Source organism: Malania oleifera, chromosome 13 (assembly GCF_029873635.1).
Source record: "Malania oleifera isolate guangnan ecotype guangnan chromosome 13, ASM2987363v1, whole genome shotgun sequence".
Classification (NCBI taxonomy): Eukaryota; Viridiplantae; Streptophyta; class Magnoliopsida; order Santalales; family Ximeniaceae; genus Malania; species Malania oleifera.
This window is the reverse complement of record NC_080429.1, coordinates 38,796,303-38,823,790: the sequence shown is the minus strand read 5'-3', so window position 1 is coordinate 38,823,790 and position 27,488 is coordinate 38,796,303. Positions and strand designations below refer to the sequence as shown.

General features: G+C 38.2%; 1 protein-coding gene across 1 annotated transcript in view; it reads left to right on the top strand.

The window, feature by feature from the left end:
• The first annotated feature begins 296 nt into the window (after positions 1-296).
• LOC131146429 (uncharacterized) overlaps positions 297-27,488 on the top strand; it is a 39,019-nt gene continuing 11,827 nt past the window's right edge. Inside the window, exon 1 of the mRNA XM_058096039.1 lies at positions 297-1,161. Coding sequence (XP_057952022.1) covers positions 466-1,161 — 696 coding nt within the window. The 5' untranslated portion in view covers positions 297-465. The remainder of the gene's footprint in view (positions 1,162-27,488) is intronic.

Sequence of the window (27,488 nt, the reverse complement as noted above, 5' to 3'; positions counted from 1 at the left end):
TGATTAATCGAATAGTATATATTAATAATTAATAAATTTATGTTATACATATTCAAATTATATATATTTTATATAAACATATAATAAAATCATATGTGTGTGTGTGTATATATATATATATATATTACATATTATATAATAAAATTTATGTATATTATATATTAAAATATTAAATTGGTGTTAACCATTTTAATTGAGTTTGATCGATTTTGAATTTCGGTTAGTAAGATTTTTTAATTTTTAATTATTTTAATTAATTAACTGAATTAATTATACTCACCTTGCGAGTTGATAGCAAGGATAATTTTCTTTATTTTTGTTACGCTAAAAAACAAGTTTTTATGAAAAGAAGTTCTGGTCCAAGTCCAATCGAAATTGCAGCTGGAAACGACACCGGTCCGAGTTTCGGCCTCGTCGAGGTCTCCGGTGCGTGGCTTCTGTGTCAGGTATTCGTGACCGACATCAATGGAGGAAGAGAAGGCCGCAGCGTACTACGACGAGCTCACCCGAAAGGGCGAAGGCGCTGCAAGATTCAAACAGGGCTTGGGTTTCACCTCAAACTCCTCTCGAGACGCCGGCGATGGCGTCCCCGCCAGAGGCTCCGCGGTTGCCTCGCCGTCTTCATTCCTAAGCAGCTTCGTTAAGGCTTCGAGTCCTACAAAGGCCGCCGAGTTTCAGAAGCAAAAGCAGCTGGAGAACATCCAAAACAAGCTCAAGAAAAAATCCAGCTCTGAAGAGAAGCACTCTAGGGTTTCGGACAACAGGGATTCGAGGCATCGGCATCGGTCGCCGAGTAGAGAAAGAGAGAGGGATCGACATTCGAGAAGAAGAAGTAGGAGCAGCGATCGTCGTGATAGAGATGGAGCTCGAGACAGGGATAGAACAAGAGATAGAGATAGAGATAGAGATAGAGATAGGGACAGGTATAGGGAGAGAGACAGAAGTGAGAAGAGAAGGAGGAGCAGATCAAGGAGTGATTCAGATGACGATCATGGGCGGGGAAGGGGGAGAGCGAGGAGTCCGAGCTTGTCACCACGGCGGGCACACCGATCAGACAAGAGTGGAGGTGATGAGCGTAAAAATGGAGGAATGTCTAAGATTGGCAAGGAGAGGAATGGTGGGGTTGATTACTCGCGGTTGATCGAAGGGTATGATAAAATGGTATGTGAAGTGTTTTTAATTCATTTGGCTTCATTGTTCGTGCTCTGTTGTTTTATGCACCCACTGGTTTAAGCTGTACATTGAGAAAGTAAAAATAGAGTGATCTTTGGTGACCCATTATTATTATTATTATTATTATTTTTTGATCAGTAAAATGACTTCATTAATTGGGCATCAAGGGGATGCCAACCCAGATTACAAAGAGCCATTCCTCACGCCGTATGTCACAAAAATCTAAAATTACATCATGGTCACTCATTACATTCTGGAACTGCAGTAATCCACTGCTCTTTATAGTCTGAAGTGGAATGAGAGAGTTATTGAGAACACTTTCTTTTTTCTTTCTTTCCAAGGACACCTGAAAATTGCCGGAAGGATGAGAGACATAGCCTTTTTCTTCTCCTTGTTTGCCTGAATCCTTTCCATGCCCAGAGTTTCCCACCTACCGAACTGGCAGTGGCCTTTTTTGTGACTCATTATTGTTGCAAACGTTAATAATTCATCAGTATGTATCGGTCTTAACTTGTCAACTGTTGGTAGGATTATATATTTGGGTAGACCTTGAGCTAGTCCTGTAATTAGAATTGATTCTGGTAGCTAAATGAGTGAGCTTTTGAAGGATGGTCTTGTTTGCTTCCATGGTAGAATTAATTTTTAATTCATAAATTTGAAATTACATGAAGGTTTAATGTTTGGAAACAAAGTCGCGTTATTCTACCGTAGGTTTTGATTTTGAATTTTTTTGATAATAAAAGATATATCAAGAAAGAGAATGCATAATCAGAGCGAGGATAGGTTTTGATTTTTATTTATTTTTGATAATAAAAGATATATCAGGAAAGAGAATGCATAATCAGAGCGAGGATGCTAAATCCTCAAAAATAAAAGAAGAAAAAAAGAAAAAAGAAAGAACAAAAAGGAAATAAAAAATAAAAAATAAAAATAAAAATCTGAAATTATCCAAGAAAGCCATCTCATCATGTCCACTGAGCACTTCAAACCGCTAATTACCTCTGACCCTTCTTCGCTTTAGATTTACCCCAATCAAGCCTAACTTCATTTCCTCCATGATCAGCCAACATGAGGCCCAAGCTATCCAGCAAATCCTGAGTTTGAATATCTTTATCAGTAGATACTTGAACTGGAGTGGGCATAATTCCATCTTTTACTTTCGGTTATTCTATAGAAACATCATTTTCAAAAATATTATTTCGATCTAAACTTTCTAGAGGAGGCGACACATAATTTAAATCATGAGACAATCAGAAGAACATTGGGAAGAAAATTGTTGCTGCTCATCCAAAAGTAAACCCTTGTCACATTCAAAAATCACTACTACCCTCACTATCATCACCTGGTACATCCCCATCTCTTACTATCCTTCCATTAACCCTCTCAACAATTGGCTCCTCCACTATACTTAAATCACCTTTAGAATCTCTTGTTAAGATTTTTTGGTTTTGTCACCAGAAGAATCCCGATTGTCTTCAAAAAACTTCCTCCTTTCAAAACCCAATTGCACACTCTTATGACGAGCATAAGCCGTTTGACTTTTCAAATTATCTGAATTGACTCCCTTATCATCTGATTCCTTCCAATCAAAAAATAAAATCCTGATTTTCAACCCACAAGAATCAACATTCTTAGAAGAAGATCCCCCAAATTCAATCCTGGAATCCTGCTTGCTGTCATTCTTCTCCAGAAAAGGACAGCATTACTTTCTAGAAAACCAGTAGAGTTTCTAGCCATCCATTTATCTGGTCCTCTGTATCCATTTTTATTTTCAAAGCACCTGCTTCTGTCCTCTTGACTACCATAGATCTTATTTGAAGATGATCGAAGCACTGAACTGCATGCATCTTTCTTTTTCTTAGAGGAGATATTAATTCCCGTGGCCTTGTAAGTTTTCAGAAAAGGGCCTTCTTTTACTGGAGACCTGACTAAGCATTTGAGCCTGCCCATTTGACCCAGCTGCAATTTACGTTGCTGAATATTCCCCTTACTGGCCTAAAAATAAAATCAAGATTCTGCTCTTGGTCCTCAGCCAACTGCCCATCAGAAAATTTAAAATGCCCTTATTACTCTCAAACATCTGGCCCATATCTATATTAAAGGTCAAAATCCCAAGCTCAGCCCACCCAACCTTCTCCATCCCCTCATCCATGCAAGAAACTCTAGCAGCCTCTATTCTAGTCTTCTCTGCTGGAACCTTCCCCCTCAACAACATCAATTGATCGTGCATGGTTAATCGACAAGGTCTCCTCTTGCATCTTCCTCTCACAATGAGCGCACACTGCTTCTGGCACATCCTTAGGGATTGACCGATCTCCATCCTTGAGAATCGAATGAACTCCATCCTTAGGAATTGAGCGAGCATCAACCTTAAGAATTGATTGAACTCCATTAGCTTCAGGTTTTCCTGATACTGTTTGACTCCAGGATCTTTTCACATTACTCTTGTTACTATGAACTCCATCACTGCCTGAAAGACAAGAACTCACCAAAGTGTTGAACTCTTCCCTGGACCTAGACCACCCAACGCCTTTGGATCCCACTTGAAAGCTACAAAAAGCCTACTTAAACTTCCAGCAAGAGAAGAGAACCCCATGAGAACCATTTCGCTACTGCTGAAGAGAATCCCATTAGTTGCGTTGTCGATTTTTCTTTAGAATAAACAAATGTCCAACCTTCCCTACTTTATCCAATCTTTGATTGAAGGATTTCCCTTTGATTTGTACTGAACAAATTCCATGGTGAAAACCTAATGACACCAAGATCTCAAATGAAAGAGCGAGAAGAGTGAGTGAGGGTTCTTCGCTCGAAGGAGAGAGCCATCCTTCTTACCATCCCTGTATGTGACTTGCACAGGGGCCTCTACTGGTTCAGATGGGTGTGGTGGAGCGAGGCAGGTGATGGTGGTGCTCGTAGCAGACAGTACAACAAATGATGGAGGCGCTGTGATGGCAGCAAGGCTTCAATGGTTGAAGTGACGGTGTAGATCTTGATTGAATCGGTAGCTCTTGCGCCGGCGGCAATGGTGCTGCAAGAGGAGATCAATGATGTTGGTTCCTTATGGTGAGAGAGAGAAAGTGTGAGAGAGAGAGAGAGAGAGGTGCCCCAGAAGCCTCGCGGCAGCAGTGAAGAGTTTGGCAGCTAGTGATGATGATGGCGGCACATGGTAATATGCACAGGAGCCCTTAGGGATGCTGGTTTTGATTTTGATTTGAACAAGCTGTTAATGAATAATAAATCAAAAAAAAAAAGAGAAACAAGTAACTTGATTCCAAAACCAATATGTAGAAGGTTTTAGCTTGATAAATATTCATTTTTCCAAAAAAGAAATAACAAAAGTTTAATTGATGTTAAGATTCTAGACAATTGAGAAGGATAGCACGAGTGTGAGAGGGGATGCACTTTGTGACAGTCTATCTTCTTTAGGATTGAAAGATCTTGTATGCTATTTTGGTTGCCAATTAAGTGGTGGAGGATGCGAGGAGAAGGGCAGGAAGGGAAATTTTGCTCAAATTAGATTTGAAAAAGCCTATGATGCTATGGTGAGTTTGAGTTGAGGTTTTTTTTGGACGAAGTGATGGCTAAAAAGGAGTTTGGAGGAAATGGATTAAAGGGTATTCATCTCTGATGACTATGTCTGTTATAGTGTTGAGTAGGATGATTAGTCATGCTCAAGGCCTTGATTTCTTAAGATAGGTAGGGAGACGGGTTATAGTGCTCCATCTTCAATGATGCCCATCTTTTTCTGAACATAGTGTTGGGAAATTTTGAAAGGTAAACTTAAAATCATGAATTAAAAAGGTGGATATGGATGAGAAATAGGTAGGCAAAAAGACGAGGATATGAAAACATCCTCAGTCGATCTCTGCAGCAAGATGCCTCTTTGACGTGATGATTGGCTGTTGTCTCTCTCCGGCTGATCAAGATTGATGATTTTGTGCTGGACATCTGAACCATTGAGTTTCCGGACATCTCAGCCTTCGACCTCCCTCCCCATCCCTCCAGTTGCAAACTCATCGGAAATTGCAGTGACAATCTTGGCTTCAAATGCTTGAAGCATCTTCTCTTCTTCCCTCAACAGCTCAACATAAGTGACGAGCCACTCGCTTTGTGGACATAAAGAGATACACGATGGTTCTTTTCTTTGACTTCGTCTGCCTCCTTCCACCGAGCTCGCAACCATGGCAGCTTCTTCTTTGAACTCTGTACTAAACTTCTCCAAGGTTCCCACACAACCTTGCCTTCTCCACTCTTTTTTTCCTGTCACCCATTCACTTACTCATAGAAAACCTCCAACTGCTGGCGAGGTACATGCAAAACCCTATTTCTCACCATTCGAACCCTGTTTACAAGCCCTAACCTTGATAAACCAGTCACCACAAGAAACCTGATTGCAAGGCCAAACCTTGATAAACTAGACATTACAAGCCCTAACCTATTCTTTACCAATTGACCCAGTGAGATAAGACAAAGCCTCGTCCCCATCGCAGTCCTTCGTCTCCCTCTAAGACCTTCATTGCCCCATCTCAGGCCCTCTTCTCCTTGCTGTGACTTTTGATGCCCCATCCTGGTCGTTTTTAGACCTCACTATTCTTGCGGTAATCTCTTTAGCAGTCCTTATGGGTAGTCTAAAGTTCCTCAACAAAAAAACTTTTGCTTTGAGGAAAATGGAGGGATACTCGTCATCATTTAAGAGAACAAAGCATGGCCTTTTTTCCTGTTCTCTGCCAGAACAGGAGAAATGGCTGTCAAGGGAGCTTAGAACTTTCAATTACTCAAGAGCAGCAAGTCCGTAGGTGAAAACCATAGGGCTAAGAACCATTTTATCATGCTCTGATTGAGAGAAAACGATTTTGTCTGTTTTATATCTTTGGAGAAAATCCCAACAAATGGTGTGATTTAGATGGTGTGTGTACCGGATGGAAAGGAGGTGGCAGGGTGGAAGAAATTCTGGGAGGTCGTTGGAGAACAAACAGAATGAGGAGATTCACGTTCAAACGAGATTCTACAATGCAATGATTGTGGTTCATATAATGTTTGTTCTGCAAATGAGCAGCAGCAACAGCAACAGCCTATAATGGAATCCATACCTTCAGTATTCTCAAGATTGCAAACGCTGGTTTGCTGAAATTGGAGGAACTCCAGTGAGGAGGACCTCGGAGGGATATCTGAGGAGAAAGGAAAGTTTTACTTGGGGTATGGAAGGGATAAGAATGGAAAGAAGATATCTCGCTATCTGAGCTTCTTTTCAAATCAATTCCAAATCTTAAACACTCATGCGAACTGGGATTATTAAGGATATGGGCCAAAACCAGAATAATTAAGCCCATGTTTTTAGAATCAATACTGTTCTGGATCAGAAAGAGGCTTTTCATCACTCTCAGCCCAAGGAAAATTTGGCTGCCAACAGAACTGAAGGAAGGCGAAAGGGCTTGTGGGAAGTTACTCTGAAATTCAAGGAAATCAAGACTCAATGCAGAATAATACGGAGGCTATGATTCTTGCTGCGAGGGCAGGTCCTTCTTGGGCCTAAGTTATCTCGAAGGACATGAGGAAAATAGAAGGAAACAAGACACAGGGGTAATGCACTGAAAATGAGAAAGAATTACAGCTTCTAGACTTACAGAGCCTCTCAGAGGCATATCAAAGATTAAAACAAAGATGGGAGTGTATAATTCTAATTTGGGGAACAAAGAAAAACATATAATTGAAGCTGGTGGTAATGATTACGTGTTGATTTTGAGGAAGGTGAATTTGCTTCTCTTTCCTCGTACAGCCTTGAAAACAAGGACTTGTTGATTGAGCATTTGTGAAAAACAAGAGTTATTGATGATCATAACGGCCCCTCCCTATCAGTTGTTGCTCTTTGTTTCTCAACAAGAGGAAGGGAGAAATTGAAAATAGAGGATCCTAATTTAGGCAATCAAGGTATACAAGACAATGAGGGCACTCAGAGTCCAAATGAAGCTTTGTTTATGGAGGAACATAGCCAGAACGTTTCCTCCCCTATAATCTCTTCTTTAGAAATTCCAAATTCAATTCCAAATCCTATACTAGATACCATATTTTGCAACACTGGGGTTGAACCTCTCAGGACTTCAATGATGTGGGTAGCTAATCCGAAAGGCATTCTTCCCAATCCAAAGCATTCCATTTCTACATCTAATACACTTTTTGTGCCAAAACGGGTTAATTAATAAGGGGGACTTGCAAATAGTGGACCTTTTAGCATATGAGAGGGACAATCATGATGTCCAAAACCTGCTTGATGAATTAGGTCTTAGTCTTGGTAATCATAAGGGGGAAGTGGTTAGGATTGGCAATGGGGTGAGGAGGGAGAGAAAAAGATCTTCGAAGTTGAGTAGAGAACTGGGTAGGCTTGTCTCCAAGGACTTAAATTTCGATTTTGATGGTCCCAATTTACGAAAATTTCAATGGAAATTTTGATTTTGATTTAAAGCAATTACGGAAATTTATAGTAAATGATGGAAATTCACAATAAAACTTTAGGAAATATTAAAATAGATGATTATGCTTAATATGGTATCAAAATACATTACAAAAAATGCATATATGACAAGTTTTTAGTGTGTAGGATATTAAACTGCATATCGCGAAACAAACTATGAAGTGAAGAACATTCAAATGATTATAAAGTTTTGAAGCTATTCCTTTAATGATTTAAGGCAACAAATTATCATTTAAACAACTACATTTTCAAGAAATATCATACATTTAATGATCTAATACCACATGGACTTTCTTGGTGGCTCAAAGTCATCTTTCCTATCCCTATCATTGGGATTTCGAGATGACATATATTGTTTACAATAATCACTGCATGTCATATAATTTCCAAAATATTGAGTATAGGTATACATGTGTTGTTCATACTCCTCCATAGTCATCTGGTTCAGGGCAGTTTCTACTCGGCTAGAAGATCTTCCTGTACTAGGATGTCTTCTTCCAGGTTCTACTTGTTGTGTACGTCCATAGGATTGTTTTGCATTTCCATACTAGTCATATCCATATTTTTGGCTTGTTTGTCCATACCCATAGGCATGTGGTTGCGAATTTCCATATTTTTGGGCCTGCTTATATGCATACAGAAATAGTTGGCCATATGTAGGTTGTGAGGAGCTATTCTATGTAGATTCATAACCACTATAACTATTAGAGTCGTGCTCTGTTCCAATACTCATATATTCCAAACTAAGGGAAAAGGTATTCTCTTCTATTTGACGCATCTTCCCTTTTCCCTTTCTACGACTGTATTGCCTATTAACTAGGCGCGTTTCTCTTTGTGGACCCTCATCTTCTAGTTGGGGAGGATGTGTATATTCCACTTCTGGTCTATAATCTTGCCATCCCTCATTTCCTCCATAGTCCCCACCATCACCACCTTTGCCCACTACTACTGCCGGGGTTAGATCCATCACTACCAGCATTGTCGTCATCATTATCATCATCACCATCAGAAGGCATAGTGGATGAAGTTCCATATCTAGACCCAAGATTCATTAGTGAATCATCACTACTGGATATTACTTCTTCTACCATCACCTAATTAACATCCATGCCAAAGTCATCTCGTGCATGTTTGGCCATTTGTGGGTGGGGACTTCCGCTTCGTTCATCAAGATGGGATGGTCTAATCCACAGGAAAAGTGGATATTCATCCTCATCACCCAATTCAACTGATATGTCAAGAAGGTCCAGGGGATTTTGTTTAGCCACTTTGTCCATTTCGGCCTCCATATCTTTTATTCGAAGCTTCATGTTGTAATAAGCTGCTAAAGTCTGGTGTAGGCTAGTATATTTCTTTGTTTTGTGTAAATGAGTGCAAATGTGCTCCAATTTCGTTCACAAGCTGATGAAGATGCACTTTGTGACAAAATGCGCAATGCTAGCTTCCTTAGGATTGGAGCACTTCATCCATACATCATCCACCAATCAGCCGTGCAAGATATTTTAAGAACATAAGTTAGTACTTAGTAGATTGTACTTGAAGTTTGTAACTTTGTATTGTTCACTTATATATAAATACTTACCAGGTGTCATGGTTGCCCTAGCTGCATTAGTAGCTGCTTCTCTGAAGCTTCTTTTAGCATATCTAAATAGAATAATCTAAAAATTAAACATGGATTAAGACTTATTTTATTTAATTTTTAATTTAAAAATATAGCTCATTTTCAATTTGATCTAGGCCAGAGAAATGTGGCTCAAGGGTCTTAAAAACTTTATGAACTGCATCATGAAAATAAGGATTTTCCCTAACACCTTCTTTGTATTGACATTTTGAATTTAAAAAATAAGTTGTTAATCAATTAAAGTAAAATATCAATATGTAATAAGTAATTTGATATATGAATTTCTTGATATATGGTCAAGGGTTCTTTCCCACCGGTCATTGATTACTTTGAGAACCCATTTTGAACTTCTTGCACCTACTTCAATGACCTCTTTCATCACCCTTATTGCTTTAAACACAACTCCTAATGTTGGCCACACTTCACTAACGACTATACGTAATACTCGATATATAAGCTCATAAATGTTACAAAATTTTGCCACTTTATCCCAAAATTGATGGTTAAGAATTGTGCTTTCATTTTCTTCACCCAATTTTGTTCGTCTAAGAGCATGCTTAGCCCATTCATCAGATGTGAATAGAGATTTTAAACCTACTTTTTAATTTTTTTTTGGTAGGCTATCAAGGGTAACGTAGTTTGTAGCAAATCGTGTGGCCCCTAGACGCACAATATCTCCTTGACAGTGCTCCCTTATTTTAGCAAGCAACCATCCATGGTTACATATAAAATCAGTGATCTGTCTCTTTTGCAAAATTATTGTGCTTATTGCCCCTCTTTTTCCGATCTCCTAAAAAATGAGATCACTACAATGGGCAGTGCAAGGAGTCCAATACAAATTGATTTTTTTCATTAATTTTAGACCCGCTTTCTTGTAGGCGCTGCCATTATCGGTCACCGTCTTGACAACATGTTGCTTTTCTGCCTCTTGCACAACATGTTTTAATAGGGAATATTTGTATTTGTGGTCTTTTATTTTGTAAGAAGCATCTACTTTAGAAAAATTGTGCTTCCTTTTGAGTAAACCATGAATTTATGATGGATAATTGTGTAGTGCCTGTCCATCCATCACACATTACAGTGCAGCCATATGTGAACCACTTGTTCTTCACTTCTTCTACTTGGCCTTCCTTTTATTTTACCTCTAAAGCAAGGTATTTTGTTCTAATTTCATAGGGTGTCGGTGGATTGATTCCCGTTCCAGCTACTTGGCAACCCCATACCATTTTTTAAAATGAGGTGATTTTGCCTTCTCAGGTGGAACATTATCATAAATAAAAAACTTTGAAATCAACTTATTCATTTCTTCTTTTATTTTACCTCCTTTGAATAAAATTTTCAAGCTTTTTTGTTTTGCTGTGTCTGACTTGTAATATTGAGAAAGCTTTAAAATATATGGCTCTGTTTTTGGCTCTCTCACACTTTGAGATCGCCTCATTGGAGGTCGCCCTCCACTACTACTAGCCCCATAACTATCTCCTTGTTGACTACCTGCAAATCTACGAGATTGGTCTCTTTCCCATTTCTTCTGTTTTGAAGCATAGAATGCTTAATGGTATGCAGACCTTACATAGGGAGAAATGTCAAGCGGGTATGCAATATCGTCAGCATCGTCCTCTTCATCAATTTGTTGTGGTTGCATCAAGTTTCCACGCAATTCATTTTTTTATTTCCTCCATTCTTTCTATTTTCTTTGCCGTAGCTGTTGTTTTTCTTTCTAAAACAATTTTCATTTCCTACTTAACTTCTGGAGGTACTTTGTTGCAGAGTTTTATATTATGTCGTGGGTCATAATTTGCTAAGTGCATTTTTAATCTTGTTGCACCACCACTCTTCATTTGTATTCCGCAGTATTTGCAAATAAATCCATTCTTTGTATTGGGCATTGGGTACCCATGTTCTCATGCTGGATCTTGTTTTCTTCCTGCAGATATTTTTGCAGATAATTTTACTTTCCTACAAGGTTACTATGAATAAAAAATTAAGTGTTAAATTAGTCAACAAATTTAAAAGGAAATTATTTAAGATGTTTTATTATCAATATAAAATTAATAAATAAGACAAACATTAAAATATTAAATTAAATTTACGAAATTTAATGATAATGTACAAAATTACTAATAAATTATGGAAGTTAAATTAGTCAAATAAATGAAATAATTTAAACTATATTAAGCTAATAATAGTAAATTACTTTAATATATTTAATTACTATGCTATAATGATTAGGTGTTAAATTACTCTAAAACTTTTAAAAAAAAAATTATTTGAATGTTACTCTACGATTTTAAAAGAAAAATATTTAGATGCTAAATAAAGATAAATTAATAACTAAGAGAAATATTAAATTATTAAATTAAAATTACAAAATTAATGGTAATTTTTACAAAATTACTATTAAGTAATAAATTTTGGAAATTAAAATATTCAAATAAATGAAATAATTTATTAATTTATGCTATAATAAGATAATAGCTAGTAAATTATTCTAATTTTATTTAGTTACTAATTTACTATTTACTCTATTTACTAGCAATGTAGGATTAAGGGGGTAAATGGGAGAGGTTAATGGGGAAAATGTATCTAAGTTATAAGGAGGGCAATCTCGTAAATATATTTGGAGAAGGAAGATTTTTTGTAAAAAAAAAAAAATTATAAGTTAAAAGTTAAAACTTGAAATTTAAAACTTAAACTAGCAATTTGCCTTTCAGGCTTTCAACCCTTTCTTTTTTCATGCTGCTACTCGTGGAGGTGGACTTGAGTCTCGAGTCTCTCGATTGGGTTGTATGACTCGTATCTTGTTCGTAGCTCTGTGAGAGCCTCAGCCGAGAGGAAGATTGCAACGATGGGAGTTGTTGTTGTTGGCTGCGAGTCTGCGACGACAATTAAGGTGGAGGGTGAAGCCGAAGGCTAGAGGCAGAGGGTCGAAGGGTTGGAGCACTGGAGGTGATCCCAAGGCTAGGGCTTTTCGGAGTTCGAAGGTGGAGGCAGGAGGTAGCTAGAATCTAGTTATTTTTTTTTTTTTTGAAGTTTGAAGATGGAAGATGGAAGAAGAAGAAGGTTTTTCTCAAGGTCTGTGAGGTATGTATCGTAATGCAAGCATGAAGCTAATTTATAGAAAAAAATTTGTGTAGATATTTTCACTGGTAGCCCGTAGGGTCTTAAGCCTTTGATGAATTTGTGGAATTGTTGGCGTGAATCTACAGAGTATCTATGCAAGATATCTTTTTTCCACTATATGCTCACGGGATGGCGCACAACTTGCACAAAAAGAGCCAACAAATCACGTGGGAAAAACAAAATAAAGTCAGAGAACAACACTGAAATTCCCCCCTCCAATTTTTTTTCCCATGATTTCCAAAAAATTTCAAAAGAATAGCCGAAATTTTTGAAATTGACCGAAATCTCGAAATTTCAGTCGAATTTATGCAAACTCGAATCTGTATCTCCATTTCCTTTCAGGACCCCTTGAAATTTGGAATTTCAGTCCAAAGTTCGACATTTCGACCGAAAATTAATTCCTTGCTTGTCTCCTCAGTCAGTTACAATGAGGGGGAAAGGAGCATGGGTGGTGATGGAAGTTACCATTGAAGATTCTCTCATGGAGTGTTTGGGAATTAGGAAGGGGGTTAGTGAAAGAGTTAATTAGTAGGTTTCTTTGGATATCTTGTTAATCCAAGAGTCTAAGATTGGTTTAGTAGATGCTTTCTTAGTGAGAAGTACTTGGGACTCTATGATTGGAGATTGGGTTTTCTTTCCCTCTTTAGGTGCTTTGAAAGGGCAATCGCTGTCTAGGATACAAGGATGACTTCTTTTAGTGATTGTGTTGTTGGTGAATTCTCTCCTTTTGTGTTGCTGGATGTTAAGGGTTTTGGTAATTGGTGGTTTTCATAAATTTATGGACCAACACTATCCCATTTTTTGATTTCCTTTTTTTTTTTTTTGAAGAGATGGCTAATCTATTGGGCTTCTGCAACCTACGCTAGGTGGTGGGTGGGGATTTTGATACCATTTGACTTACAAAGGAGAGGTTGGGGGCCTTTATGGTGACTAGTAGCATGAGAATTTTTGATTCCATATATGAGAGTATGGGCTTAAGGATTTACCGCTGAAATGGTTACTTTACCTAGGTAGCTTTGGGAGATAGGATTGCTTCCTCTCATATTTATCATTTTTTGTTTACTAATGAATGGGAGGATACTGTTTCGAATGCTGCCCAGGAGGTTCTGGTTAGACCAGTGTCAAATCATTGTCTAGTTCTCTTGGATACTAACCTTGTTCATTGGGGCCCTTCTCCATTCTGCTTTGAGAATGTGTGGTTGACACACCCTTCTTTTAGGACTGCTTTAAATCTTGGTGGGGAGAGAGCAGTGGTTAGGGATGAACAGGCTTTAGATTTATAAGAAAGTTGAAGGACATGAAAAGTAGATTGAAAAAAGGAATTTTTTTGGTGATTTAAGAGTAAAAATCCGATTTCAAATGAGATTTGAGTTTTTGGGATAGATGGGAGAAATGTGGCTTTGCTTGCAAAGAGGATAGGGTTATAAGGGGATAACTAGGCAATGGCTTTTGGAGGTTTTCCTCTTTAGGGAGAGTAAACAAAAATGGGATGAAGTGGGTGAGAGAAGGGGATTGTAATGCCAAAGCATTCCATAAAGTGGCCAATGGGAGGAGGAGAAAGAATTTGATTAAGGAATTGGAAACAAATAGGGAAACATGGTGAGGGATTTAGGACAAATTGGGGAAGTAATAAAGGATTTCTTTAAGAGGTTGCACACTGAGGGGCACTCAAATGGGTTCACAGTTGAAGGTATAAATTGGAGTTCCATGGACGAGAACTTCATTACTTGGGTGGAAAGGTCTTTTGACGTTGAGGAGATTGGGGGGCAAATTTTGAGATGGATAGGGGTAAGACCCCAGGCCTTGATGGGTTTACTATGGTTTTTTTTTCAAGATAGTCGGGAGGTGATTTGGGAAGATCTTATGAACTTCTTTTGTGAGTTTCATAGAAATCGGATTGTGGGTAATAATGTGAACGCTATGTTTATAGCTCATCCCTAAGAAGGAGCTTTCTAAGAGGGCGAGAGACTTTTGACCGATAAGCCTAGTAACTAGCCTTTAAAAAAATTCTTGCCAATTTTATCTAAGAGGCTTCTAGAAGTGTTGGGGAGAACAATTACTTCAGAACAATATTCCTTTATTTGGGATATATAGTTTTTAGGTGTTGCTCTGGTGGCCAATGAGGTGTTGGAGGATTTTAGGAGAAGGGGAGTGAGAGGTGTTTTACTCAAATTAGATATTGAAAAATCCCATGATGTGGTTAGCTAGAGTTTCTTGGATCATGTGTTGGCCTTGAAAGGGTTTAGTGGGGTTTGAAGGAAGTGGATTAAAGGATTCCTTTCCATAGGGATAATGTTTGTTATTGTGAATGGCCAATTAAGGGTGTCGTTTTAGGCCTCATGGGGTTTCAGGTAAGGGGATCCTCTCTCCATGTTTCTCTTTACTTTAGTTGTGGATGTGCTGAGTAGGATGATAAACCATGCCCAGGGTCTTCATGACATTTGGGGTCTCAAGGTATGTAGGGAGGAGGTCAGTGTCCCATCTCCATTTGTTGATGATGCTCTTCTCTTCCTTGAGGATAGTACACTGAATTTTTGCAAGATTTGTACTCTTCTGAAAATCTTTGAGAATATTTCAGGCCTCAAAATTAGCATGTCTAAGAGTGGGATAGTGGGTTTCAATTTAGGTTTGATAAAGTTGGATGGCTTGCCTGACCTAGCAAGTTGCACAATATTGGAGTGGCCTCTTGACTTATTTGGGTCTTCCCCTTGTTGGAAATCCTAACTATACCTTGTTTTGGGACCTTGTGGTGGAGAGAGTGGGAAATGGATTTTGGGGAAGAGGGTGGAGGGGGCTTACTTAACTTTAGAAGGCCGCATTACTTTTACTAATGCTGCTCTTTCTAATATACCTATATATTTCTTTCCCCTTACAAAATTCCTACTAGTGTGGCAGACGCCTTGGAGAGGATTATGAGAAAGTTTTTATGGTCAGGAGTTGGGGAGGGCAAGAGAGATCATCTAGTTAGTTGGGATAGGATTAGAGGACACAATACCTAAACGGTCTTGTGAATGTGGCTTCGAAAAACATGTCACTAGTTGGAAAATGGCTCTGGAGGTTCCTCTTGGAAGTTGACTCCCTTCGATGCATGGTAATTAGAAGAAAATATGATTTGCTTTGGAATGGGTGGGATACTAAGGAAGTGGTTGCGCTTCTCATGTAAGCCCTTGGAACTTCACTCCTAGATAGCATGTTTATTCTACCCCCTCACTTGTTTTTAAGTTGGTAATGGAAATAGTCTACATTGTTTTGGGAAGATACACAGGGAGTGATGTTCAATTGGAGTCTTTAATCCCCCACCTTTTAAGATTTTCTAGGTTACATAATTCTCCAATTATTGATTTCTATATTTTGGAAGGGGGCTCTCCCTCTTGGGATTTTCATTTTTTTTTTCAAGAATCTTAATGAGAGAGATTGATGATTTAATCGTTTTCTTGAGAGTGTTGGAATTTTTTTCTCCGATGGTGAGAGACGACTCAAGGAATTGGGTAGGGGATTACTTTGTTTCTTTTTCCACCAAATCTTTTTTCTCTCCACTTATGAAATCCTTGAGTCTTTGTAATTTCATTTTGAATAAATTCATTTGGAATTCAAAAAAAGAGCTTTCATGTGGACCTTGGTGCTTTGTCCTTTGTCGGGTTAATACCAATGATTTGCTGCAGATGAGGAACCCATACAAAGCTATAAGTCCAGATATTTGTCTAATGTGCTATGATTCTAATGAAACTATTGGCCATTTGTTCCTTTATTGCTGGATGGCTAAGGAGATTTGGTTTAGGTTGATTTTCATCTTTGGTGAGAATGTGGTCTTCCCACGGACAGTTTAAGTCTTCTTAAAAGTGTGTTACAAAGGCTTTGGGAGGAGGATGGAAGGGATAGTTCTTTGAAGATGTGCTATATTTGCCAACCTTTAGGCTCCAATGGAATGTAAGGAATTTTTAATGGCAAAGCAACTCCACCTTGTCTTCTATAGGACGGAGTGGTTTTCCTTGTGTCTTTTTCGGCCCATTCTTTTGGCTTTATCTGGGAATTAGTTTTGTTAGACCTTCAAAGGAATTGAAGGGGAGCATCTTTGTAATTTATCCACTCCTTGTATACTCTTTTTCTCTCTTGTTAATGAATTTATTTTTTTATAGAAAAAAAAACTTATAATTTTCAAAAGAAATTTGGAATTGAAGATCAACATGTCTATGAGTGGTTGATGGGTATTAATATAAAGAGGGGTGAGCTAGATAGTTTTGCCATTGTCGTACAATTTAGGTTTGCCTTTGACTTAATTGGATCTTCCTCTTGGCGGTAGTCCTAATTCTTCAACCTCTGTGATCTGGTGTGGAGAGACTGGGTTGTAGGTTGGAGGGATGGAAAAAGGCGTATTTATCCTTAAGAGGTTGCATAATCATCAATGTTGCCCCTTTGAATATCCCCATTTATTGTCCTTCTCTTCTTATAGTTCTTGTGGGGGTGGCTTCTTATGAGAGATTTTATGTGCTCAAGTACGGGGGAAGAGGAGGGATCTTGTTTGCTGTATATGTTTAGACGACCCAAGTTTGAAGGAGGTTTGGACCTCAGGAATCTGGTGTCTAAAAACGTTTCTCTCGACTCTCGCTGAGAATCGGTTATGGTGGTTCCTTCCTGATGTTGACTCTTTATGGCACATTGTAATTGGAAGCGAGCATGGCTTGCATCAGAATGGTTGGTATAAAAGACAGTAGGACACAAATTAGGGACAGAACAGAGAACTGAAAGAAAGAGAAACTGGACTGAACAGAACAGAGAAGAGAAGGGAGGAGGAAGAAGAAGAAGGAAACTAAACTGAAAATCTGATTTCAAATGATATCTGAGATAATACGATACAAAGAAAGTACTTATACACCAAGGAATACAACTAAAAAGAAAACCAAAAGAAATAATTACTGAATACCTCAAAGTAGTTAAAGTAGCCCTAAATTAACTACACTTCAAAATATCTAGATTCTCTAATTTAAAACAGAATCAGAATAATTTGCTAGTGATCCATCATATTGGAAGTTTATTTCACAGGTTGCTCATTTCTTCTACCCTAGTATCTAATGGGAATATCATTCAGTTTTGGCAGGACATAGGGATGGGTAAGGATTTGTTGGATTCTTTGATCCCTCGTCGTTTGGGACTGTCTTCCATCCATAATGCCTGTTCTTTTTCTTTGGATTTTCATTTTTTTTCATAAATCTGAATGAGAGAGAGGCTGATGTTCAGACCATTGTAGACCCCCCAATTTTAACCGGGTCTCTCTTTTTCTCGATGAGGGGACCCGTCGTAACAACATGGTAATTTACTTGAAGAGGGTTCAATTTTATATTCTAGAAATTTGATGGTCCTTTTCTTAAAAAATCCAATTGAGTCCTTTTGAAATCCTTTTCATTGAGTTCTGGTATTACATCCGCTTTATGGAGTCATTATGATTTAAAATCAAGTCTTTTTTATTTTGAAATTGAGTCCCAGTTATTTTAAAATTGAGTCCCAGTTATTTTAAAATTGAGTCCCTGTTATTCTAAAATTTAGTCTTTGTTATTTTAAAAGGGAGTCCTTGTTATTTTAAAATGGAGTCCCTGTTATTTTAAAATTGAGTCCCTATTATTTTAAAATTGAGTCATTTTTTTTTTTTTAATTTTAAAATTGAGTCCTTTTGTTTCTGGAAAATAAGTTCACCCATTTTTGCAGCCGGGCCTCTCTTTTTCTCAACCCAGGATATTTATTGAAAAGAAAAGGGGGGTTGAAGAAGCATGAAAGCGGATCATTGAAGGCTCAAAAGAATTTGCATGGGCCATGAAAAATTAATGCATGGCAATTGCATGGGCCATGCAAAGAAAAGGAGGAGCACATGCGGCCCAAGGAAGGATGTGGCAGCCTTTGAAAAAGGAGAGTATTCAATTTGCATAAGTAGGCCAAAAGCAAAAAGCAACATGCATGGTAGGCGGCAGCTTTGGAGGATTTAATGGGCCATTCAGCCAATAGGGTATAGGGCAGCAGTACACAGAGTAAAGGCATTGCATGGGCCATGCAAACTATTGTAGGGAGGTGGCAGCTTTTGAAAAAGGGGAGAGTAAAGCAATAGCTTTTAGGGTTTTCTTGGAGGCAAATAAAAGGGGATGCGTTGCACTTTGGGGAGGTAGCAATATTCGGCCAAGAGAGGGGCAGACTTGCGCCCAGCTGTAGCCACCTCCAACCTCCATCTCTTCCCCAGCGGAGTCGCCAAGCTGTCGCGACGTCCCAGGAGCGAAGGTGCCCCGGGGAGGCGAGGGGAATAAAAATACGTGTGATTTTTGAAAAGATTTGAATTTGGAGTCGCTACTAATGTATTTTTCCTTAGTGCGGTTAGAACACTTGAATATTACTCACTTAAGAGTAATTTCGGTCTGCGGATACCAGGATTGGGATCGGGAGTTCGGTTATGCTAGGTAAACGTATTTACACCCCCTACGCACCCGTTCTATGAACGGTACCTAATTAACTAAGAATTATCCCCAAATTGAATTTGATAACCTTTTAATTTCCTCCTTTTTAAATAAACAAACAAATAAGGGAATAAAAATACGAAATTAATAGTATATAATAAAAACTGGGTGTGATTTAGGAATTTCTAATAAGACACCCAAAAGAGGGGATCTTATTAGAAAACCCTCCCTCAGAGTTAATACAGGTGAGGTGTAAAATACCTAATTGCCCTCTTTATAATCATAGGGACATACCCACACAAAAATCAAGAAAATCATCCAAAAGTATTTTTTAAAACATTTGTAGAATTTTTCTAAACATTTTTAAAAACAAACAATGAATAACACGTAAAAAGCAAAGATAAAACACTACATGAAAATGACAAGATTGAAACAAAAATATGAAATATTTATTTTATAAATAATAAAAAAAAAACAATGATGAAGATATACACAAAATTAAGAACAGCACAACACAAAAATCATATATAAAATCAATACACAAATATAATATAACACATATAATATATTACAATTAACAAAAACAATATAATGAATAACAACTACAAATAACATAAAAATGCTGTGTATTAAAAAAATATATATATATATATTTCAAATCCGAAGCTTTGACTCCAATCCTGACATCTTAAGAGGCAAATTAGTCAAAATAGACCAACAGGATTATGATCAAATAAGAAGACTGAGAAATCAAACGACCAATATGCAGTGGACCACCTTAAAGAAACCTAATTGCACACGCCACTTAAACATGACATTCCATGAAATGCATCTCTATTTGGCATTTAATCGAGCATTTATTATGCTATGTACGCACTCCAAAAAGTAGCATCCATAAGAAACAAAGTATTTTGGAGGAACAAATCACAAACCCACCATACGAATCTTCCACAAGCAAGAATAGAAATTGAAAATATTTCAAGATTCTTTTGATGAAAGATCTAAGCAACTACAAATAACTTACCAGTCGAAAATGAGAAAGAGGGGGGGGGGGGGGGGTTAAGTGTATAGACTTGACAAAGAAAATGAAAAATGCAAACCCTAGATCTCCAACAAATGAGGAACACGGCTAGTACTGAGACATGGAAATTTTCAAGGATATTGGAGATGGATGCGTGTGACATGAAAATCTGCAAAGGTAATACCGTAGTAGAGGACACTGACCATAGGATGAAGAAAGGAGCTGGAGCCATGGTGTACGCTGGCTGCACGACAGCGATCTGGTTTTGGCCTGCGGCGCAAGTGGCTGGGGTGAGGTGGCAGAGGCACGACTGCCTAGAGAAGGCATTATTGCCTAAGAAAAAAAAAAAAGGAAAAGAAAAAAAGGAGTGAAAGAAAAAGAAAGAAAAAAGAAAAGAAAGGATGCCCTAAGGGCTTCTTTCATGCACAGACAACCTCACCGCTCATTCTCTCAGTTCTCTCACGCACAGCAGCTCGATCGCCTCCCTCTCCACTCTTCGATTCTTCCTCCTGTCTCACCTGCAACCAAGCCCGCGCCACTGCCGACCCAAGAAGATGACTGTATGAACCAATCCACAGCTCTCCTCCACTTTGATACCGACACCTCTGCCGCCTCACCTTGGCCACCTGTGCTGCCGGCCAAAACCAGGTCACTGCCGTGCGGCCAGGGTCCGCCATGGCTCTGACTCCTTTCTTCATCCTAAGGTCAGCGTCCTCTAATACGGTAATACCTTTGTTGTTATTACTCTTAAGTGAGTAATAATCAGGTGTTCTGACCGCACCAAGGAAAAATAGGTTAGTGGCGACTCCAATTCAAATCTTTCCAAATATCACACATATTTTTATTCTCCTCGCTTCCCTGGTGCACCTTCACTTGCAAGACGTTGCGACAACCATTATTTAGATGTGTTGGATTCTTTTGTTCCTTGAATGAGGAGTGGTACGAGGATTTGGATTAGCGATTCTTTAGGTCCTTTTTCCCCAAGATCTTTTTAGTCCGAGCTGTTGAAAACTCGAGCCCTCTTCTTTCCCCTTGAATAATTGTATTTGGAAGGAACATGTTCCTTTCAAGATTAGGGCCTTTGTGTGGTCTTTGGCTATTAATAGGCTTAATATTGATGATTTATTGTGGGTGAGGAAGCCTTATAAGGCTATGCTGTCTAGTCTCGAGTGAAACTAGTGACTGCTCACTTCTCCATTGCCAGGTGGCTAAGTAGCTTTGCGCCTACATGTTCAGAGTTTTTGATGGGGCATTAGTACTGCCATGGACTGTTGATGCTCTCTTGTTGGTGGAATATAGAGGTTTTTTTTGGGAGTAAGAAAGGGATGGTCTTGTGGGGATTTGTTGTTTATCCCCCCCATTTGGACTCTGTGAATTAAAAAAAATGCAAGGATTTTTAATGTCAAAAACTGTCTTTTTGTTTGTTTTAGAAGGATGTCTGATCCTCCCTTTATGATTTTCTCTCTTTTCTGTTAATAAAGTTATTTTTCTTTAAGAAAAAGAGAAAAAAAAGAAAAAGGAAAGATTTGATAGCCTTGAAACTTCAAGGGGATGTTCCTATGGATTGAGCAAGATGGTAGAAAGAGAAAAAAGAAGTATTGTTGGAAGAGGGTGTTGAGAAAGGCATCAATGGGGTACAAAATGGAAGTCCACAAGCAGGGAAGAAATGTCCCACTAGGCACTGAGTCTAAGTATGAGCTATTGACAAAATTTACAATATCCAACATGCTAGAACTAGAAGTTCCATTTTTAAGCCCTATTTAGGTCATTTACTCATTAGGTGATGGTGTGGTGTTATTCTATTTGTAATATTCAAATTGAGATTTGACTCATGAGGTAAAATCCCAAATTCAGGAATTAAGAATCGAAGATCAAATTGATTACAAATTTCCAAAATCGATCCAAATGACATGCACATATATGCAATAAACAAAATACATTGAAAAATGAAATATTTTAACAAATCTGGATTCATATTAAGAACTTCATATTCAAAAGAACTATAAGATATAATAAAAAAAATAAAGAATCAATAAAAATTACTCAAAACTGAACTTTATGGTGTTTGAAAACCATAGTTTATGTGTATGTATGTTTGCACTAAGAACCAACAAGCAAGGAAAACTAATTCAAAAACCTGAAACAAAATTAATAAAAAATTCAAAAAACTAATATCAACTAGCTTTTGAATCTTGATAACTATCTAACTTCAAACCAACTGAGCCAATCTGTAGTATGGCACCACAGCCCTTTCTTCTGAGTGACAGAGGATTGATATGCTCAAAGAGTGCATAGATGAACCTCAGGTTTCTTTAAAGTCCTTGAAGAGAAGATCAAGCATTGTGGTTTTCTTTCCTCTTTCTAGACAGAACAGTGACAAAGATAGAAAGGAATACCCTTGTGAAAAAACAAAGAGCATTGAAAAAGTTTTCTTTTTGGGACATGATGTGACTGATGCAAATGATAGAATTGATTGATTCGATATCAATTTGCATGTGAATTGACGGATTCAGGTGGCTCCTCGAGTTCTCCTGTGTGATTCAATTTGATTTGGAGTTGAGTCAATGCAATGCGAGTTGTGAATCTCTCAATTCTGACAACTATGCTATGCCTCATTTCTTAATATATCTATTTTATGTTTCTTCACTTTTTCTTTTGTTTTTCATTTTCTGTTTCAGTTGATGAAGTACAATATTTTCATTATTTGTTCTTTGAAGAAAATACATGATGGTATTGTCATATTTTGTTGGACATCAACACCAGCTAGTGATACATGTATTATTGTTTGCTGTAATGTCATGTATGTTGGACATCTGCACAGTGTGCACATGGCATGCACATTTTCCCCATAAATGATATTTTTCTTTTACCAGGAGTTGAGTTTGATAATCAAGAATTGCTGAAGCATAATAACTGTAAGCGATGGTTCCTTTAACATAATAAACATCAATAAGAATGTTTATTATGGGCTCGATGTATTATTTTAGCCTATGTTTGGTTAAGCTCCTAAGACTTTATTTGTGTCAAGGAAGGATGAGCTCCTAATAGCCCATGTTTGCTACTCTGGTGCTTGTATGTGGGATAGAACTGGATGTTTTCCACCATTGTTTTTAAAATTGGACTGGGAAGTGAACTGGGTGGCTATCCGGTTCAGGCGATCCAACCAGTTTGAAATATAATACTATTATAGTATTTTATTAGCTTCCTGTGTTATTTAGGTTTTATTTTCATCCTCTAGTTTCAGGTCTGGTTGTTACACTTCCAGTTTTTCACTTTTTTCCCTGGTTCGATATACGAAAGTAAATTTTTTACACTTTCAGTTACACTTACCTCATTCACCTATCATGCTACAACTACCAAAAGTCATTCTTTACATTTCCAATATATATATATATATATAAGATGACAATAGAAGAGACTTCATTGATAAGAGGAGAATTTACAAAAAGTATAAAAAGACTTCTGCCTTAAAAATTCTGGAAAAATCCAGAAAACGTAAACTAATAAAACAAAAACTGGAAAAAACAAAATTTTCAGACAGAAGATTCCTCCATTCTGGCTGAACCTCTGAAAACGAACTCCATTAAAGCAACTGAACCCAACACACTGTAAAGAAGCCACATAATGAACCCTCTCTCAAATCAGCTGCCGATTCAATTTTCTCCCTGAAATAATCCGTGCATTGTGCTCCAACCATAATCCCCACAACACTGCAAAAATACCACATTTCCAAAGTGCAACCCTCTCCTTCCTTCTAGCAAAACCCTCCAAAGAAATAGATGAAAGAATTCCTCCACCGACCCTGGGCAGACTCAAGATTCTACCATCATTCCAAATAAATTATTCCAGATTCTCCAAGCATAGTCAGTGTAAAAAGTAGATGAGATGCTGTTTCAGAGTTCAGATAACATTTTTTTTTTTGTTTTGATTAGCAAAAAGAAAATATATTATTATTTTAAAGCATCAAGAGGATACCAATCCATGGTACAAAACATCAACCACCCTGTAGAGTGTCACAAACTTCAAGGATTACAAAATGATCATTAACAGTGTTCCCACTAAGCCAGCTGGAGATAGCAGTAAATCATTGGGCTTTGCAGGTCTTGAAGTGAAGTAGATGATTCTTTGAAGGCTTTCTTATTTCTTTCCTTCCAAGCCCACCAAAATATGGGGGGAGGGATGAAGTTCAAAGCCTTTTTCTTCTCCTTTGTGCCTCTGATGCCTTTCCATGCTCAAGTCTCCCCTCCAACTGAATTTGCCGTAACCCACTGCTGCCCTGTCAAGGAAAGAGCCAAATTCCACATGTTCCTTGTCCAGGGGCAGTGGAGAAGAATGTGGTTGACTGATTCTGCATCAGCCATACAGAGAAAACACCGATTTGTGATTGTAAGTCCCCTGTGGATTGTTGAGGGTTAGAGTATTTCCACGTACGGACTCCCAAGCAAAAAAGGCCACCTTTAAAGTTGTTGCTGTCCTCCAAATGTGAATCCAAGGGGAGTTATTGCAATTTCTTCCCAATGGTGAGAGCTTCTTATGAAAAGATTTAACAGAGAAAACACCATTTTTCTCTAAAGCCCATTTTGGTTCGTTGGGTTGGTGGCGGGAATGGTATAGAATTCAGTGTGTGTGAGAAGTTCCCAATCTACCATGTTCCTTGTAAAAGGAATGTCCCAGAAAATTCCTGATTAGTGATTTGGAGACTGACTGATAAGGGCATTTTTCTTACAAGAGAAGGTGTTGATGGAAGGAAATGCAGCTCTAAGATTACAGTTCTCGTGCCACACATTATGCCAAAAGTAAATATTGGTTCCATTCCCTGCTTCACAAATTGGAAAAAAATCATCCCATCCTTTCCTGATGAATTTCCAAACGCCCACTCCATAGGGATCTCTTCCATTGTGTGTTGTCTAATCATTGTGCTCTAGCCCATATTTAGAAACAGTAATATTCCACCAAAGGTGGTATTTCTCCTTCTTGAACCTCCATAACCACTTCCTTAGGAGGGCTTTATTGAAAGTGAAAAGGGATTTCAACCCCAGACCTCCTGACCAGGTGGGTTGTTTTACCACTCCCCATCTAACAAGGTGGTATTTAAACTCCTCCCCTAAGCTTCCCGAAAGATATCTTCTTTGAATTCCCTCCAATCTCCTTGCAACTGAGGCTGGTAAGGGAAGTAGAGACATGAAGTAAATTGGAAAATTTGTCAAAGTGCTTTTGATAGGAGTGAGTCTGCCTCCTTTTGACAAGAAATTTCTTTTCCATGCTGCCAATCTCCTTTCAAACTTTTCAATAGTAGGGTCCCAAACTCCTCTATCTTTGAATTTGGCTCCGAGTGGAAGACTGAGGTAATTAATGGGAAAGGTTCCCATCTTGCAACCTAAGAGACCAGCAAGGAAAGTCCCCTCCTCGTTCTCCTCAATTGGAATAAGCTTTCTTTTAGGCCTGAGATGGCTTCAAACCCTGACAAAATGCATTGAGGTTGAGGATATGGAAGGGACCATGTTCACAAAAAACAATAGTATCATCTGAGAAAAGAAGATGGGAAACTTCTATAATCCTTCCATTTCTGCCCACCTTCAGACCTCTGAAGATCTCTCCTTCAGTAGCATTCATCAGCATGAGGCTAAGCAACTCCATGACCGAAATAGATAGAAAAGGGGACAAGGGATCTCCTTGTCTCAAGCCTCCTGAGGAGCGAAAGAAATCAGAAGGGCAGCCATTAATGAGCACTAAAAAGCTTTAATTTTTGATACATTGAGCAATCCAACCGCACCAAAGCTCATCAAAGCCCATTTTCTTGAGGAGATAAAGAAGAAATTCCAGTTGACATGATCAAATGCTTTCTCCATATCCTGCTTGCACACTATTCCCCTTTTCCCCTCCTTTAGATAAGCGTCCACCACCTCATTAGCAATAAGGGCAGCATCCATAATCTGTCCTCCAGCCACAAAAGCATGTTGATATTGACCAATGACTTCTGGTATTGCTTTTTTGAACCTTTCAGCACATACTTTGGCTAAAATTTTATAAATACTTCCCACCAAGCTAATGGGGTGGAAATCTTTGATGCTAGCAGCCCCAACTTTCCTTGGAGCAAGAGTTACAAAGGTGTTGTTTATGCAACTAATGAATTTTCCTGATTTACGAAACTCCTTGAACATGTTTAACAAGTCATGTTTGAGGAGGCTTCAGTTAGCCTGAAAGAAAGCCAAGGAGAAACCATCCGGCCCAGGCACTTTATCTCCATTGCAATTTTTAATAGCTTGGAGTACCTTCTGTTTCTTCAAAAGCTCTTTCAAGCCACTCCGCAGTGGAAGAACTGAGGGATCTGAAATTGATGCCATCCATGCAAACATCTGGAGTTTGGGCCTTCAAAGGTCTCGAAATCTGCAACAGGTTATTAGTGTACATTTCCAATATTATTTAAAGCAAATGTTGAAGCTATGACTGTTAAATCCCAATGACTCCACTTTATTATTATTATAATACATTTATTATATTAAATACCTTTATTATATTACATTATTTATTTATTTTTAATTTTTACCTTGGCTGATGTGCAAAGCCCCTGCCCCCATTTTCCTTCCTCCTCCCCCTTCTGATGTGCAAAATAAACAGAAGCATGTTCGTCTCTTTCTGAGTTGCAGATTTGCAGTATTCACAAAGCAATTCTGGCCTCTGAGCACCATGAAAGGGTTGAAGACTTGCTTGGCCAGAAACCAGAATCTGACGATCACCATGAGATGCATATTGCTCTCTCTCTCTCTCCACCCAAATTGTTTTTTTCCTCATCCAAGAATCATATCCGACCAATATCAAGATCTGGGGGAGAAAATGATTCAATGAACAGTCTCTCAGGACCCTGGTTTTATCCAGTTTGTTGGGTTCATCCAGTTTTCCTTTACTTGACCAGCTTTTGACTTATTCAAAAATTGATAAGAACCAGAGCAGATTGCAAGTTGGGTCACGGTTTGGCTGGCTGGTCCATCCGGTTTTCAAAACATTGTTTCCCATCTGCCCCTTCCTCTCCTTGCAGGGGCCAGCTCAGGCTGAGACATATTGTATCTATAAAAATAGAAAAAGAAAATATCAATAATGTCTTCACCCTATCCCTCTTATAAATGGCATGCCAAAGGTGTGATAGGATCATCATCATTGCTAGTCCAGTCTGGTCCTGCAATACCTAGGAAGAACAGACGCTGACAGGTACCATGGGCATGACACGATACTGACAAAGAAAGGACACTTTTAGGAAAAAAAGCACGAGGTCCTGACATGATAGAGATACATCAAGTAATTACATTGAGAAAAGATATAGATATTGTATTATTTTTTTATTTTAAAATAAAACAAATTTGGGTAAAGTAAAATTGAAGATGAATTATAGGCATTATTCTCATACACATTTAACAAATAAATTTAATTTGTCTGCTTTCATATTTCATAATTCACTTTGCACATCCATAAGAATACCATCAGACGTACAACATAAGCCAAAATCAATAATAGCAAACATACAGAACATTCTTCCAGCAACAAATAGAAATCCAGCAACAAAAACCAAGAAAAATTTAAAAGACGGGATTGACCCAAATTCAATCATAGCAAACATACAAAACATTCTTCCAGCAACAAATAGAAATCCAGCAA